This window comes from Phyllobates terribilis, unplaced genomic scaffold (genome assembly GCF_046119375.1).
Source record: "Phyllobates terribilis strain yellow unplaced genomic scaffold, ASM4611937v1 Scaffold_11__3_contigs__length_659146591, whole genome shotgun sequence".
NCBI lineage: Eukaryota > Metazoa > Chordata > Amphibia > Anura > Dendrobatidae > Phyllobates > Phyllobates terribilis.
Genome location: NW_027362771.1, coordinates 353,766,125 through 353,784,613, shown reverse-complemented (window position 1 = coordinate 353,784,613; position 18,489 = coordinate 353,766,125). Strand labels below are relative to the sequence as shown.

At 43.8% G+C, this 18,489-nt stretch overlaps 1 protein-coding gene across 1 annotated transcript in view; it reads right to left on the bottom strand.

Moving 5' to 3' along the window:
* Positions 1-18,489, bottom strand: part of LOC141166325 (dual oxidase 1-like) — a 261,582-nt gene that overhangs the window by 208,640 nt on the left and 34,453 nt on the right. The window contains exon 4 of the mRNA XM_073652895.1: positions 6,205-6,369. Coding sequence (XP_073508996.1) covers positions 6,205-6,369 — 165 coding nt within the window. The remainder of the gene's footprint in view (positions 1-6,204; positions 6,370-18,489) is intronic.

Here is an 18,489-nt window from a genome sequence, read left to right as displayed (position 1 = left end):
GTAAGTCCTGACGGGTTTTGACCATCTTGGTCTGGTCGACCTGCATAGGCTCAGGAGAGTGTACCTGGGGAGAGACGGAGGGAGTGACGGGTTTCTGAAAAGTAGGAGCTAGACGTGGAAACCTCCTCTCACGGGTGACCTCTTTGGCACGCTCCTGGAACCGTAGGTCAATCCGGGTGGCAAGAGTTATTAGGTCATCGAGAGTGGTAGGAATGTCCCGACCGGCAAGTTCATCTTTAATACGGCCGGACAGACCCTCCCAGAAGACGGATACCAGAGCGTCGTTATCCCAGGCCAGCTCCGAGGCAAGGGTATGGAACCGTATGGCATATTGGCCCACGGTGAGACTTCCCTGACGGAGGCGTAGCAGTGATGATGCGGATGAGGTCATCCGTCCGGGTTCGTCGAAGACATTCCGGAAAGCCGTGAGAAAGGCAGGCAAGTCGGACACCAGGGGGTCTCCTCTCTCCCATAGAGGATTTAGCCAGGCCAGGGCCTCCCCGGTGAGATGGGACATGATGAAGGCAATTTTGGCCCGGTCGGAGTTAAACTGGTGGGACAGGAGTTCAAAGTGCAGGGTGCACTGATTTATGAAGCCCCGAGCCTGGGCGGAGTCGCCTCCGAAGCGAGGAGGTGCAGAAAGCCGGGGTCCGGGGTAGGATACCATGGTATTAGTGGGCAGCGGAGCTGCCGGATTGCGAGTCATGGCACTGGCGGAGGTTGCTGGTGGAGCAGTCAGAGTGTCCAGGCGAGAATTGACATTCCGCAGGTGACCCAGGATGGACTCCTGTTGGGACCTCTGACGGGACAGTTCATGACACAGGTCCGAGAGCGAGGGAGCTTGGGTGCCACCGGGTTCCATGGCCCGAGCAAACTGTAACGGGTCTGGGAGGCGGAACCTCTGAGCTACTATACAAGGGGGCGGTCCTTGTAAGGGAGCGGGTGGCGACCAGGCAGGCAGTCACAGCAGGTGACCGGAACAGTCTCTGGAAGAACGGGCAGGAGGTCACGGCAAGTGACCGGGGCAGTCTCTGGATGAACGGGCAGATGGTCACGGCAAGTGACCGGGGCAGTCTCTGGGTAAAGGGTTGGTACGACCTGTGGCGGCTGATGGTAGATGTGAGCTCCCAGGTGAGCAGGCGAGAGTCTCTGGATAAACGGGTGGTCACAGCATGTGACTGCGGAGCCTCCAGGAAGACCAACAGACAGGCGGCAGATGAGCGCTCCCAGGTGAGCGGGCAGAAGTCTCTGGACAGGCGGGTGGTCACCGCACGTGACGGCGGAGCCTCCAGGTAGGCTAGCAGGCAGGTAGCAGATGTGCGCTCCCAGGTGAGCGGGCAAGCTGGTCCATAGACAGACTGACAGGAGTTGGAAAGCAGACCGTCGGACCTCAGGCTAGCAGGCAGGTAGCAGAATATCAGGCAGGAATAAGACAGCAAGCTGGCAGGAATCTGGCAGGTATCTGGCAGGTAACTGGCAACGGGACCTGAGGGCTGAAGCAGAGTAGTGAACAGTGCAACAACATTGCTCGGGCACCTCCATTTTGGAGGAGGTGCCTTATATATGGTGAAGTCCTCCGGCCATTGGCCGGGGACTCCTTAGGACGGCGCGCGCGGCCCCTTTAAGAGGGAGGGAGAGCGCGCGCGCCCTAAGCACAGTGGCCGGGAAGGAGCGCGCGCTGCCAGCAGAGCGGGAGGAGGACGCCGGGCACGGAGCAGAGAGGTGAGGGGAACAGCGTCCCTGCCTAGCAGAGGGCAGGGACGCCGGCACTACACATTCTTACTTACAGCATGTCACCCCGACTTTATGCAGATGCATTTTAATTTAATGTCCTTCTCCTTAAACCTCATTATAAATACATAAGATAAAGAGACACATGCATAATGATATAGAAGGGTTAATATTATTTTCAGTTTTATATTTTGCTTAATATTAATTATTCTCATATTTTCTTTGAGATTTTTCAACGTTTCATATTTGACCTAACATTTTCTTATCTCACATGTGATGTTCTGAGGAACTGAGTGTTATGGGTATGATAGAGAAAGGCATGATAGCTAAAAGTTATCATGACATACTTCTGAGAAGGAGGCGGCTGGCGGAACTTCCAATGGGAACTTTATATGTATTCTTTTGTCTGTACATGGTATAAGAAAACTGCTTACAGAGTATTAAACAGAATTTCTCTTCTCCGAATACTCTTGACTCCAAGACCAAGTCCAATAATTTGGCCTCACTGGTGATCCTGTATCTTGACTTTGGGTCAGACAAAAACAAAACAGCTACAACAATAGCCAGTATTTTCCAATGATTTTACTAACAGTTACTTATATGCTTAGCAATAAAAAAAAAAAATAAAAAAAAACGTAATATTATACCAAAGGGAGAAGTGCGGATGTGCTGTGATGTCGGTGAAGAATTCACAGGATTCAGATGAATAGAAGTATTTTGCAGTTTATTCCCAACGCATTTCTAGGTCGAAAGGACATCTTCCACAGGGGTACCACAATATTGTTGCTTTCTCCCTTTTGGTATATATGGATGTTGGATTTATCCAACCAGAGCAGCAGCAGCTGGGGTATTATTATTTAAGGCTATTCAAGTGCTATTGTCTCACAGTATCACAAGGTGAGCACTAAATATGTTAAAGCTGCATGCTATCTGGTTCCTGCCATATATTAATGTGAACTTTTGTCAATCCCTAGTTTATCAAAACTTCATACTATAACACAGAAAGTAATTATGTGCTCTGATAACAGCAAAAGTAAACTGTGCTACTGCACATACTGAGCATCCCACTGAATTCCTGAATAAGGAACAGAAAAAGAAAACACAACCCAAATCTTGCGGTTGTACCTCCCATCCAGTGGATAGGTAATAATAACCTCTACCTGCTGGAACACTTTTTTTAAGCGTAGCCTTCATTTAAATTTTTATTTCATAAATCAATATTACAGTTGGTGCTCATTAAATTATATGCAGAGGGGGAGGAGTTAGATGCAGAGCTCCTCCCTTCCCATCCATCACATCTGCATAGAATTTTATCAGTAGCAGCAGGAATCTCCTATCTCAGTAATGTAATAACTTCACTGAATACAGATTTTTTCCCAGGAATTAAGAATTTTGAAAATGAGTGATCAATTCTGGTGGAGAAAGAAGCAAATTTCTCCGATAAGATATATTGCAAAGTTTCTTTGTTTCATTTGTACTATTGATTTATGAAATAAAAATGTTATTGACAGTTATTCTTAAAGTAAAATTGTAAAGATATAAAAAAAAACTATGAATATGATATTGCACTGGATCTGTCTTTTATTTGCAATGGGGATAATGCAGTTTCATTTCATAGTCCTGTTGTAGCACAGCCCGGGCTTTCTACATATTAATCATTACAAATACATTGAAGCTTTCTGATACATTGCGAAAGTGAAAAGCCTATAAATCTATGACTACATAGACAATAGTTGAAGAAAAACATTGACGTACATGCATAGCAACAGCACTACATCATAGTGATAATGATTGTATGCATGTCAGTAAATATGTCATACAAATATGTAAAACTCGAGTTTATGCCACACGTAAAAGAGTTCAGCTGAGACATACTGTATATACTATAAGGAAGATGTTCAAAGCTCTTGCTATAAGAAAATTCTGGTATCTAGCTCATCTGGATAGAAAGTCGCTTCCTGAAGAGATCACTAAAAGAGATCCAATACTAAGCCAGGCTGTTACAGAGATTGTTTCAAATTCATCAAAGATTAAAATTGCAAAATGGTTGTATAATAGCTTCTCAATTCTCAAGATTGGAGGGATTTTTTAATTCTGTACAACAGCCTCCACACGCAGTATTATGGCTTCAACAGCCACCCTCACACAGTATGATGGCTTTCACATCCAGCCACACATGATTGCTCCCAAAAAACTCCACAAACAGTATGATAGCCTTCAAAGACCACCCTTACATAGTATGATGGCTCAAATAGTCACACCCACAGTCTCCCACACACGTTATGATTGTCCCCACAGACAGACCCCAGACACAGTATGATGGCTCTTACAGCCCCCCACACAGAGTATGGTTGACCCCAGACACTCTACATAGTATTGTGAGGACCTGGCCAATTGCTAAATACTTTTCCAGAAATGAGCTACTTTTCCAGCACTGAGCACCCATAGTCGTCAATCTTAATTTTGTGTTTTGTTAGAAATTTGCTTGCTGTGTTTTGTTAGTGATTTGTTTGCTCATCAGTTTAACCTCAGGTATCTATTCCATTCAGTGACCATATCTCCGAGACCTTGGGCCATTGTTCTCTCCGTCACTACAGGTAGTCTCACATGCAAACCCAGGGGATGGGCTCCACCTGAGAAAATATCTCCACTAAGGCACAATTAGCTCTGGGAGGGAGGGGTGAGCTCTTCTGCCGATTCAGGGGCTGAACCCTGTGAAGGAGAAAGAGAAGATTCATTGCTAGTCGGACTGAGAGCTGGGTGGTATCATGGGCCGCGGTCATGATATCTATCATCCGAAGGAGCATATGCTGTGACTGCCAATATACCGGTGGGAGATACAAAAAGCTGTGGGCCAACCAAAAGTTGGGGGACAGTGGGTATCACCTGGTACGGGGCAGTGGAACTACTGATCCCAGGTTGGAAACTCGAGGACTAAGAGAATTGCCTGTTGGACATTTACCTGGAATTGCTGTTCACCGTGGTCGGAAGGAATAAAACTAATTGCATCGATAGCCTGCCTAGGTGATTATTAAAATCCACAACCGCACATCTTTACTAGTATGATGGCTACCACAACCCTTCAAACACAGTATTATATACTCTTTGGTTTTACATACAGTAGAGTCTTATGTCTCAACAGCCTTCCATACATAATATTATGACCCGGAAAGTCCCCCACACAGTATGATGGCCCCTACATCCCCCAACAGAGTATATGATGGCTCCCACAGCCCCCAACAAACAGTGTAATGGCTCCCAAAACCTCCAATACACAGTATAATGGTCCCTATAGCCCCATGCAGACTTTAAGATTGTCATTACAGTCCCACACACAAAGTATGATGGCCCCAACTGCTATATACACACATTATGATTGCCCACACACATTATAATGGCCCACACAGCCCTACACACACAGTATGATGGCCATCACAGCTCCCATCCACAAGTGTGATGGGTCCCATAGCTCCCCCACATACTATGATGGCCCTCACATAGTTTGATGGCCTCTTCAGCCACTATACACAGTTTATTGACCTCCACAGCCCCCCACACAGTACATTGGCCAAACAATCCCTGACACAGTATCCCCAACACATGTTGGCATCCACAGTCACTCTACATAGTAGATTCTTCCAAAACAGGATGATGCCCCCAGAGTCCCTCCCACAGCATCATGTCCATCACAGACTTTCAAATATACTGACATTTATAAACAAATCAAAATTAATACTACTCTTCTAGTCGTGTTCACTGAATGCGCTACTACACTCTGTGCAGAGTTTGAACTGTGGCTCTGTGCAGCTGGCTGGAAATAGTGATGTCATCACCTCTGCTGCACCAAACCTCAGACACATAGACCATCCAAAGGATGCAGATAACATTGAAATTGTGATGATGGGTAGGGAGGGTCTGCCACTATAGAGTGGGTGCACCCCGCTATAAGCCACTCTGCAGTACCAACCTGAATAGTTACCTAGACAAGGAGCACACAGCAAGACAAGACTTTATGTTGAAAAGGCTGCCCTAAAGCTGACCATGTCATTGGATCCAGCCAGCGTCAGCCCCCCTATGCTTCTCTCATACTACAGAGGCAAAAAAGCCTCTGCTAGCAGCTTAGAAGAGGGAACATTTAGGACCAATGGCAAGACCATGCCTCTAATATGAACAGTCAATCTTCAGGAGCACATTGATCCTTTCAAAGCAGGAAGCCGGGGACTAGGAGCAGAGCACTGAAGATACAACTTGAGAAAACCCCTTTAACAAACTAGTGGGAATGTTTTTAAGTTGATATTTTTGTAGTTTCAGTAACTTCTCCAATTGTATTCTTATGGCAATCACAGTATATTATTACATTGCAGACATGTGAATCATTTTTTTCTGTAAAGTAGAATCACAAGCTTAGTTTAAGCTTGAAATATTAACCACATATGATTTTATCCTAAGATATAAAAATTCTATTTTTCTTACCAAAAAAGACTCCCAATACTGTCCTGTTCCTCTGAGATGATTGACCTGAAGGTCCTTTGGTAGCAACATTACTTATTTTTCTTGGGTTGGGAAGATGTGGTTCCATCATTGCTTGATATACTCCATCAGAATATGCTGGTGGCATGAGCCGCAGGAGCCTAGAACCTGGCAATAAGAACAATTTAATTGCAGTGAATAAATAAATGTAACCAAGAGCATTTCCATATGACATGTCAATATAGTAAGCAGTGTTGTGCTATTCAACCTTGCAATCTTAGAGATGTGAGTTTTCCAACAGTTTCCTACTGTTCCTCTTATTTGTGAGCATTTTTTTATATCAGTCACTATGATTAATTTACAAGTTACGAATCTAAAATACGTCCTTGTTAGTAATCGGATGTGGCTCTAATAAAATGACCTGCAATTCCTATTCAAAAAGACAAAACACCACCCCATGAATTCTAAAAAATAATTTACTATATTCATATACAGTTCAAATACAATAAAGACAATTATAAAATAGGATAAATACATATATAGATAAAAATGGAATGTGCATTCACTGACATGGGCAAAGTTACCACCACATATGATGTAATGTACAATGTGGTCAAGGTGCAATAAGCATACAAGTCAAACAATAAGGAATACAATGTTTGTCTATAGGTCTAAAAGACCTTTCACATATACACCACAGAAATAACTGAAAAAATGTCCAGCATGTAAAAAAGATAGCAATTAGTGATGAGCGAACGTGCTCGCCACTGCTCAGTACTCGCCAGAGCATCACAGTGCTCGACAAGCTTGGCGAGTATTTCCGGGTTGCTCTGGCGGGAACTCGGGTCCCCTCCCTGCATGTTTGGCACTCTTTAGATTGCCAATGAACATGCAGAGATTGCCTGCCATGCACTGTCATAGTCATGTTGGTTGTGGGCATTACAGTGATTGGCTGGCCGCACAGCGTCATCAGGTCTATATAAGACCTGGCGCCGCCATGCTTGTCACAGTTTACCCTGGAAACAGACAGAGTAGGGAGATGTGCTGCAGAGGAGAGATTTGCTTATTTAGAGTTAGCATAGGTATTCCACAACATATATCTACATAGCCATCTGAACTAACAGTCCTTCTGAGGACTAATCCAGCGGCATATATTCAGTGGTGATAGCAGGAGTTAGGCAAGAAGGCAGTGTATGTGGCAGATTGCAGTGCATATAGTGCAAGAGGGTCCATTGAACATTCTGTTAGTATAGGTATTCCACAACATACAGTTATATGAAAAAGTTTGGGCACCCCTATTAATCTTAAGCTTAATGTTTTATAAAAATTGGTGTTTTTGCAACAGCTATTTCAGTTTGATATATGTAATAACTGTTGGACACAGTAATGTTTCTGCCTTGAAATGAGGTTTATTGTACTAACAGAAAATGTGCAATCTGCATTCAAACAAAATTTGACAGGTGCATAAGTATGGGTACCTCACTAGAAAAGTCAGGAGCATGCCCAGGCATTGTAGGGAGGTCATACAGGCACGTGGATGCCATGCACAATACTGAGCCTCATTTTGACTTGTTTTAAGGACATTACATCAAAGTTGGATCAGCCTGTAGTGTGTTTTTCCACTTTAATTTTGGGGGTGACTCCAAATCCAGGCCTCCATTGGTTAATAAACTTGATTTCCATTGATGATTTTTGTGTGATTTTGTAGTCAGCACATTCAACTTTGTACAGAACAAAGTATTCAATGAGAATATTTCATTCATTCAGATCTAGGATGTGTTATTTGAGTGTTCCCTTTATTTTTTTGAGCAGTATATATACTGTACATATATATATATATATATATATATATATATATATATATATATATATATATATATATATATATATATATATATATACAGTGCCTACAAGTAGTATTCAACCCCCTGCAGATTTAGCTGGTTGACACATGCGGAATTAACTTGGCATTGTGACATTTGTACTGTAGATCAGCCTGGAAGTGGGAAATGCACTGCAGCAAATTTTGTTTTTTTTTTTGTTTTTTTTTGTTTTTTTAAAACGTTAAAAGTTAATTCAGAGTGTCATTTATTATTCAACCCCTCAACCCACAAGAATTCTGTTTGGTCCCCCTAAAGTATTAAGAAGTAGTTCAGGCACCAAGAATAATGAGCTTCACATGTGTGGATTAAAGATCTCTTTTGCCAGCCTTTTCTGACTATTTAAGACCCTCCCCAAACTTGTGAACAGCACTCAGACATGGTCAACATGGGAAAGACAAAGGAGCATTCCAAGGCCATCAGAGACAAGATCGTGGAGGGTCACAAGGCTGGCAAGGGGTACAAAACCCTTTCCAAGGAGTTGGGCCTACCTGTCTCCACTGTTGGGAGCATCATCCGTAAGTGGAAGGCTTATGGAACTACTGTTAGCCTTCCACGGCCTGGACAGCCTTTGAAAGTGTCCTCCCGTGCCGAGGCCAGGCTTGTCCGAGGAGTCAAGGCTAACCCAAGGACAACAAGGAAGGAGCTCCGGGAAGATCTCATGGCAGTGGGGACATTGGTTTCAGTCAATACCATAAGTAACGTACTCCACCGCAATGGTCTCCGTTCCAGACGAGCCCGTAAGGTACCTTTACTTTCAAAGCGTCATGTCAAGGCTCGTCTACAGTTTGCTCATGATCACTTGGAGGACTCTGAGACAGACTGGTTCAAGGTTCTATGGTCTGATGAGACCAAGATCGAGATCTTTGGTGCCAACCACACACGTGACGTTTGGAGACTGGATGGCACTGCATACGACCCCAAGAATACCATCCCTACAGTCAAGCATGGTGGTGGCAGCATCATGCTGTGGGGCTGTTTCTCTGCCAAGGGGCCTAGCCATCTGGTCCGCATCCATGGGAAGATGGATAGCACGGCCTAACTGGAGATTTTGGCCAAGAACCTCCGCTCCTTCATCAAGGATCTTAAGATGGGTCGTAATTTCATCTTCCAACAAGACAAAGACCCAAAGCACACAGCCAAGAAAACCAAGGCCTGGTTCAAGAGGGAAAAAGTCAAGGTGTTGGAGTGGCCTAGTCAGTCTCCTGACCTTAACCCAATTGAAAACTTGTGGAAGGAGCTCAAGAAGAAAGTCCACATGAGATACCCAAAGAACCTAGATAACTTGGAGAAGATCTGCATGGAGGAGTGGGCCAAGATAACTCCACAGACCTGTGCCGGCCTGATCAGGTCTTATAAAAGACGATTATTAGCTGTAATTGCAAACAAGGGTTATTCCACAAAATATTAAACATAGGGGTTGAATAATAATTGACCCACACTTTTATGTTTAAAAATTAATAAAATTCAACTGAGCAACATAACTTTTTGGTTTGTAAGATTTATGCTTCTGTTCATAAAACCTACTCTCGTTTGCAGTTTGAAGGCTCTAACTTATTTGCATCTTATCAAACCAGCTAAATCTGCAGGGGGTTGAATACTACTTGTAGGCACTGTATATATATATCCATCTAAACTAACAGTCCTTCTGAGGACTAATCCAGCTGCATATAATCAGTGCTAGGCAGGCAGTGTATGTGGCAGACTGCAATGCATATAGCGCAAGAAGGTTCATTGAACATAATTTCTGCTGCTGCTGTAATAATTACAGATATTTTTAGACATGGCCCCAGATATCAGGGGCCAGAACAAATTTTTTTTTTATCTTAATCCTGGTTATTTGTCTAAAAAACAATCCAGAGTACACCATTTTTCTGCTCCATTTGCTTGTTAGCACTGCAAAATACAGTCAGATCTGTTCCATCTTTCAGCGATAAAAATCCAGAAATTTGAACTGAACATGGAAAATATTGGCCTCCTTTTCCATTCTGTTGCAGTGTGTAGGTCAAGATATTCACACAAAGTGTCTGTGAAGAATAGTATTAGTAAATTACAGGCCTGCTAATTAAAACCGGGGTTCTCTGTCAGACATAACACCTATAAGAGTGTTCCAAAATCAGCCATTTCATGTGAACATGGAAAATATTGTCCTCCATTTAAAATGGGCAAGGTGTGTGGCAAGGGACAGGGAAGTGGACGTGATGGTGATGGTGCATGCAGAGGCCAAGGACGCGGCAGTGGGCAAGGTGAAATTCTGCCACAACAAACACTCACATCTTGTCGCTTGACCTTCCTGTCCCAATTACTAGGGGACCACAGTACACCACTATTGAACCCAGAGCAGTGTCAAAAGGTTGATGGTTGGATAGCAGATAATGCTTCCAGTCACTTTGCCACCACTATTACCACCCTGTATTCCACACGGTCAAATCTCAGTAGCCGTGAGTCTGGACCACATATTCCTCACCCTGATCATCCTTCCTCCCACCATGCTGAGTGCCCGGAGACAACTGATCCCACACTTGAACACTCAGAAGAGCTGTTCACTTTTCCATTTGTAGATTCAGGCCTCTCGCCTGGCCAGCTTCAAGTGCGTCAAGAGGAGAACGCGTGTAGCGATGCCCAAATATTTGAGCAGCCATGGTCACACGAAGGCAACGGTGGCAAAGTACAATTAATGTCGCAAGAGGTGGATGATGATGATGATGAGACACAATTGGCAGAAAGTAGAGAGGAGGACATGGGTGCGGAAGTGGAAGACCAGGTGGTGGATGATATAGTAACTGACCCAAACTGGCAGGGGGACATACAGAGCGAGGATAGCAGAACACAGGGGGAGGGAGGAGTAGCACCACAACAAGCAGGAAGAAGCAATGTTGTGGCCGCAGACACAAGGCATGAAAGCGTTCCTCATAATGCCAACACGACGGAAGTTGCCAGTACAACTGTTTGGTCTTCCCGAGTCTGGTTGTTTTAAAGACTCTGCAGATAACTCCAAAAAGGCCATTTGTACCACCTGCCAGGTCAGCATCAGCAGGGGTATAAAAACTAGCAGCCTGACTACCACCAGCATGATCAGGCATATGGCAGCAAAGCACCCGACTAAGTGGGCCGTACCCCAGTGTCCAGAAACAGTGTCTGCACGTGACACCACTGCTTCTTCAGCTGGTGTGCGTGCACGCCAGTTACCTGTCCATGGTGCAAGCCAGGATGCCTCCCACTCTGCACGTGTCGTTGCACACTCTCAACTAGCACCATCGGCAAGCACGTCCACATCCTTTTCCCAGCGCAGCGTTCAGTTGTCCCTACCCCAGTCCTTGGAACGCAAGCGCAAATACACAGCCAATGCCCCACAGGCCACACTACTAAATTCACACATTTTGCGACTGCTTGCACTCGAAATGTTGCCTTTTAGGCTTGTGGAGATGGAAGCTTTCCACAACCTGATGGTGGTGGCCGTCCCTCGGTACTCGGTCCCCAGCCACCACTATTTCTCCCGGTGTGCCTTCCCTGCATTGCAAGAGCAAGTGTCCCACAACATTAGCCATGCTCTCAACAAAGAAAAATACCCAAATGATTAAAAGTAAATGTAAAAATCGCACAGTGCAAAAATAATAATAAATAATAAAGGGTATTTAGTTAACATAATTTTGATCAAAATAATGTAAAAGCTGTCCCGCCACGTCACGGCATCCCTTGTGGGACAGTCCTAACTCTAATATTAAAAACCTTACCATTTGTCAAGGGATGCCGTGACGTGGCGGGACAGCTTTTACATTATTTTGATCAAAATTATGTTAACTAAATACCCTTTATTATTTATTATTATTTTTGCACTGTGCGATTTTTACATTTACTTTTAATCATTTGGGTATTTTTCTTGTCTTTGGTTTCTCTTTGTCTAATGGCCTTGTGTGAACATGCAGTTACATTTTGCATGCACATCAATTTATGTTCCAGTTCACACCTTCAGGTTTTTTCTTTGCAGTTAGTATGCTTGAGTGCATATAAAAGGGTGTGGCCGCCCTTTGTCTGGGCTGGGACGCTGATCCTGCCTCGGTTTTATGCTTGCACTAGGGATCCAGTCTCTCTGTCCTTGTCCATATGTATGTCACTTGACAAATGGTAAGGTTTTTAATATTAGAGTTAGGACTGTCCCACAAGGGATGCCGTGACGTGGCGGGACAGCTTTTACATTATTTTGATCAAAATTATGTTAACTAAATACCCTTTATTATTTATTATTATTTTTGCACTGTGCGATTTTTACATTTACTTTTAATCATTTGGGTATTTTTCTTGTCTTTGGTTTCTCTTTGTCTAATGGCCTTGTGTGAACATGCAGTTACATTTTGCATGCACATCAATTTATGTTCCAGTTCACACCTTCAGGTTTTTTCTATGCTCTCAACAAATCAGTTACTGGGAAAGTCCACCTAACCACGGACACGTGGACAAGTGCTTGTGGGCATGGAGGGTACATCTCGCTGACGGCACACTGGGTTAATATAGTGGAAGCTGGGACCCAGTCGGACCTTGGGACGGAACACGTCCTCCCGATGCCGAGGATTGCGGGCCCTGGGTCAATCAGGGTTGCTCCCACATTCTACAGCTCCTGCACCTCCTCTTCAACCTCCGTCTTCGAAATGACCAAATCAGTCGCAAGGTGGAAGCACTGCAGCACTGCAGCACTGCCTCGGCCAAGCGGCAACAGGCTGTGCTGAAGCTCATATGCTTAAGTGACAAAACGCACAACGCTGAAGAGTTATGGACAGCTCTGAAAGAGCAGGCAGATCTGTGGCTGACACCGCTGACCCTACAGCCAGGCATGGTCGTGTGTGATAACCTGGTGGAACCTGGTGGCAACTCTGAGGCAAGGCGAGCCCACACACGTTCCATGCCTGGCCCATGTGCTTAACCTCGTGGTTCAGCAGTTTCTCAAAACCTACGTGGATCTGACGGATCTGCTTGTCAAAGCACGCCGCCTGTGTGCCCAAATTAGACAGTCAGCTACAGCTTCCCCCACCCTTGCCATGCTTCAGCAGCATTTGCAGCTTCCAGTTCACCGACTGATCTGCAATGTCCCCACGAGTTGGAACTCTACATTGCAGATGTTGAGAAGGATTTGTGAGCAGAAGAAGGCAGTTGTTGACTACCAGCATCAACAATGCTATCGGTATTCAGTTCAGACTCCACATATAAGACCTCAGGAGTGGACATGGATGTCAGACATATGTACCATCCTCCAAAACTTTGAGGACTCCACCAAGATTGTGAACGGCGATGATGCCATAATTAGCGTCACCATCCCGCTTCTCTGTCTTCTGAAACGCTCTCTGATCACAATTAAAGAGGATGCATTGCAGGTGGAGCACGATGAGATGGAGCAAGGAACCATACAAGGTAATTCCACACAGCCCAGCCTCATCTCATCCCAACGTAGATTTTGTGACAATGAGGAAGAGGAGGAGGAAAAACAGGAGCTAGATTCCTGCACTATAGAGGGTACTACCTACACAACTGTCATACCGTCTGTTCAGTTTGGATGGCCTGATGACAGGGAGGATGAGGAAGAGGAGGAGGATGAGGAGGAGAGCATGGTCAGTCATCCTCTTAGTGAAGACACGGATATCTTGCCTCTTTGCAGTCTGGCACTCATGGCTGAGTTTATGTTACGCTGCCGTTCCCGTGACCCTTGCATTGTCCAAATTTTGGGTGACAGTCATTACTGGTTGGTGACACTTCTAGACCCATGCTACAAGGAGAACTTTCTGTCTCTTATTCCCACGCAGGACAGGTCTAATAAAATGGGGCAGTATGAAAAGGCCATTGTTGTGGAATCATTGAAAAAATTCCCATCTGAAAACGCTGGCAGCAGAGGTTACAGTTTGTTGGACAACCAAGGAGTACAGGCGAGAGAGACACAAATGCAATCCAGCAGAGGCAGGGGAAAACTGTCAAAGTTCTGGGACAGTTTTCTCAGACCCTCTTATCGCACAGGCCCTGAGGCACGGGGTACTCTCACAAGGAGGGAAACATTTCAGAAGATAGTGAGGGACCATTCCATACCATGACCATACCAACTCCATGATTCCTCTGTGCCTTATAATTATTGGGTATCCAAGCTGGACACATGGCATGAACTGGCTCTCTACTCCTTGGAGGTCATGGGCGGCCCTGCCGCTAGCATTTCGTCAAAGCGGGTTTTTAGTGCCGCCGGTGGAATTATAACCGATAGGCGCATGCGCCTGTCAACTGAAAATGCTGACATGCTGACTCTTATAAAAATGAACAAGGGCTGGATTGGGCCAGACTTCCCCACACCACCGAATGATAGCAGCGTAACATATATTCAAATACAGTGGGGGTTTTTTGGTAGATCTAACTCTATTCCCATGCACCTCTGTCTTCACACCCAGACATGGGTATACACTTCCTGATTTTGTCTATTTGCTCTTGTCTACCTCCTTTTCCTCATCCTCAACATCCTCCTCCATATCACCACCATATCTAGCATATCACCATATCTACGTCTCTTGCAAGGGGCATTGAAGTTCCTCCAAATTTTTGGCAGCCGTTGCATTCACTGAATAGGCAAACAGTATGGGAGACCCACTTCCTAATAATGGGAACATTATTTTCAGGAGGCCCTCCGACCTCTACGTCTGTTGCAAGGGACACTGGAGTTCCTCCACATTTTAAGCAGCCATTGCATTCACTCCATAGGGAAACAGTATGGGAGACCCACTCTTTTTTAATGGGAACATGTCGTACTCGTTACTGTGGTCCAGCTCTGTGTGTTTTTAAATTGTTAGTGGGGTTTTTCCTAGATTTAGGCAGCCGTTGGACTCACTGCATGCCCTATAACTGTATAGCAGACCCTCTCCTTTCTAATTGGAACATGTCTTTACTGTGGCCCAGCTCTTTGTGTCTTTAAATTTTTCCTAAATTTTGGCAGCCGTTGGACTCACTGCATACCCTATAACTGTAGAGCAGGCCTGCTCCTTTCTAATGGGAACATGTCGTTACTGTGGTCCAGCTCTATGTGTCTTTAAATTGTTAGTGGGATTTTCCAAAATTTTGGCAGCCCTTGCAGTCACAGCATGGGCATTACCACTATAGGAGACCCACTCCTTTATAATGGGAACATTTTTTTTACTGAGACCCTCCTTTATATCTCTTCAAAGGGGTATTGGGTTGCGTCCAAATTTTATGCAGCCCTTGTAGTCTCTGCATACGCTATAACAGTATAAGAGACCCAGTCTTTAATAATGGGAACAACAAAGCATAGCTGACTGCTGGCCCTTTAAGAATAGTAAGGCTGTAAAACTAGTGTTTGTGACTTTAACAATCCCTCCTTCATAAATTTAACAGGATGTGCCTGATGATGTTTCACACACCACATGGCTAGATTAGCATGTAAAATGTTAAAATGACATTTCCCGGTGAATGAATTTGTCTTGGTTGAAAGCAATGCAAAAGTGCAAAAACACATCAAAAATGCTATGTGTGAACATAGCCCAAGGTGTGGAGGAGCATTTTTTATTTTGTTTTTTTATTTTGCCTTATATACAAGTCATTATCCTGGAAAGGATGTTCCTTAACATATTTCCCAGGAAAATATATTTTGGTTTTGTTTTTGTATGTTTTAGTGTGAGTCCGTAAAAGTGGTGTAATAACTATGATAACGTTGTTGACAGCAGTGACCTGGGAGTCAGAAATGCTTCTAGGGATCTTCCCCATGCTGTTCCCATGTCATTTGAGCACTGTTCCCATCAATTTGGGCAATTTTTAGGCCCTCCTAAGATCGCTGGGGGGAGCCGCCAGAAAAATGCTTGAGTTTCCCATAGACTTAAATTAGGCTCGTTACTCGGACTGAGCACTCGAGCATTCCAATTTGCTCAACCCGAGCAACGAGTACCCGAGCATTTTAGTGCTCGCTCATCACTAATGGTAATAGTAGCAGTGGCAGTACTATGGTAGTAGTAAAAAACAAATTGGACAAGAATGAACAAACCTCCATTGGAGAAATAACATAACAAAAGATACCTGACTACAGAATGGAGATTACTTTATCCAAAATGTGTTTCGCTGTTGCTTCTTCAGGGGAGTGTGGTGTAATCCCACTTTCTGTCCCTTATATACTCAGCTACACATACACTGTGTGCAGAATTATTAGGCAAATTAGTATTTTGATCACATGATACTTTTTATACATGTTGTCCTACTCCAAGCTGCATAGGCTTGAGAGCCAATAACCAATTAAGTAAATCTGGTGATGTGCATCTCTGTAATGAGGAGGGGTGTTGACTAATGACATCAACACCCTATATAAGGTGTGCTTAATTATTAGGCAACTTCCTTTCCTTTGGCAAAATAGGTCAGAAGAGAGATTTGACGGGCTCTGAAAAGTCCAAAATTGTGAGATATCTTGCAGAGGGATGCAGCAGTCTTGAAATTTCCAAACTTTTGAAGCGTGATCATCGAACAATCAAGCGTTTCATGGCAAATAGCCAACAGGGTCGCAAGAAGCGTGTTGGCCAAAAAAGGCGCAAAATAACTACCCATGAATTGAGGAAAATCAAGCGTGAAGCTGCCAAGAAGCCATTCACCACCAGTTTTGCCATATTTCAGAGCTGCAATGTTACTGGAGTATCAAAAAGCATAAGGTGTGCGATATTCAGGGACATGGCCAAGGTAAGGAAGGCTGAAAAACGACCACCTTTGAACAAGAAACATAAGATAAAACATCAAGAATGGGCCAAGAAATATCTTAAGACTGATTTTTCAAAGGTTTTATGGACTGATGAAATGAGAGTGACTCTTGATGGGCCGGATGGATGGGCCAGAGGCTGGACTGGATCAGTAAAGGGCAGAGAGCTCCACTCCGACTCAGACGCCAGCAAGGTGGAGGTGGGGTTCTGGTATGGGCTGTTATCATCAAAGAGGAACTTGTGGGACCTTTTCGGGTTGAGGATGGAGTGAAGCTCAACTCCCACACCTACTCCCAGTTTCTGGAAGACATTTTCTTCAAGCCGTGGTACAGGAAGAAGTCGGTATCATTCAAGAAAAACATGATATTCATGCAGGACAATGCTCCATCACATGCATCCAACTACTCCACAGCGTGGCTGGCCAGTAAAGGTCTAAAAGAATAAAAAATAATGACATGGCCCCCTTGTTCACCTGATCTGAACCTCATAGAGAACCTGTGGTCCATCATAAAATGTGAGATCTAGAGGGAGGGAAAACAGTACACCTCTCGGAACAGTGTCTGGGAGGCTGTGGTGGCTGCTGCACGCAATGTTGATCGAAAACAGATCAAGCAACTGACAGAATCTATGGATGGAAGGATGTTGAGTGTCATCATAAAGAAAGGTGGCTATATTGATCACTAATTTATTTGGTTTTTCTTTTTGCATGTCAGAAATGTTTATTTCTAAATTTTGTGCACTGATATTGGTTTACCTGGTGAAAATAAACATGTGAGATGGGATTATATTTTGTTTTTACTAAGTTGCCTAATAATTCTGCACAGTAATAGTTACCTGCACAAACAGATATCCTCCTAAGACAGCCAAATCTAAAAAAAAAAAACCTCTCCAACTTCCAAAAATATTAAGCTTGGCTATTTATGAGTCTTTTGGGTTGATTGAGAACATAGTTGTTGATCAATAATAAAAATAATCCTCTAAAACACAACTTGCCTATTAATTTTGCACACAGTGTATAGTGTACCAATAAGAATGTGATTACCATATTTGAATATCCCTTAGTCCTTCCAAAAAGTTTTACATAAATGAACTACATTCCCCACATGCAGAGGAGAATGTGGTTTGTAGTCAATGTGATCACAAAGACCAGTGCGGCTGCACTCTGATGATGCACATGTCACTAAACTAGCGATTGCCATCTTGGATATGGACTATTGCCGACATAGATTACTCTAATACAGACTGATGAAGGAAGGGTGCCTTGTGTGACCACATGTATGGGCAGGGGTGAAAGCATAGTATGCCACTCCAGAGATAGCACACATGATTGTCTACCTAATCTGCACCATAATCACCATATTATATATAGGAAATTCACCATATATTCCTAATCCTTACACTGTGTGCAGAATTATTAGGCAAGTTGTATTTTAGAGGATTATTTTTATTATTGATCAACATCTATGTTCTCAGTCAACCCAAAAGACTCATAAATATTCAAGCTTAATATTTTTGGAAGTTGGAGTGGGTTTTTTTTAGATTTGGCTGTCTTAGGAGGATATCTGTTTGTGCAGGTAACTATTACTGTGCCGAATTATTAGGCAACTTAATAAAAAACAAATATAATTCCATCTCACGTGTTTATTTTCACCAGGTAAACCAACATCAGTGCACAAACTTTAGAGATAAACATT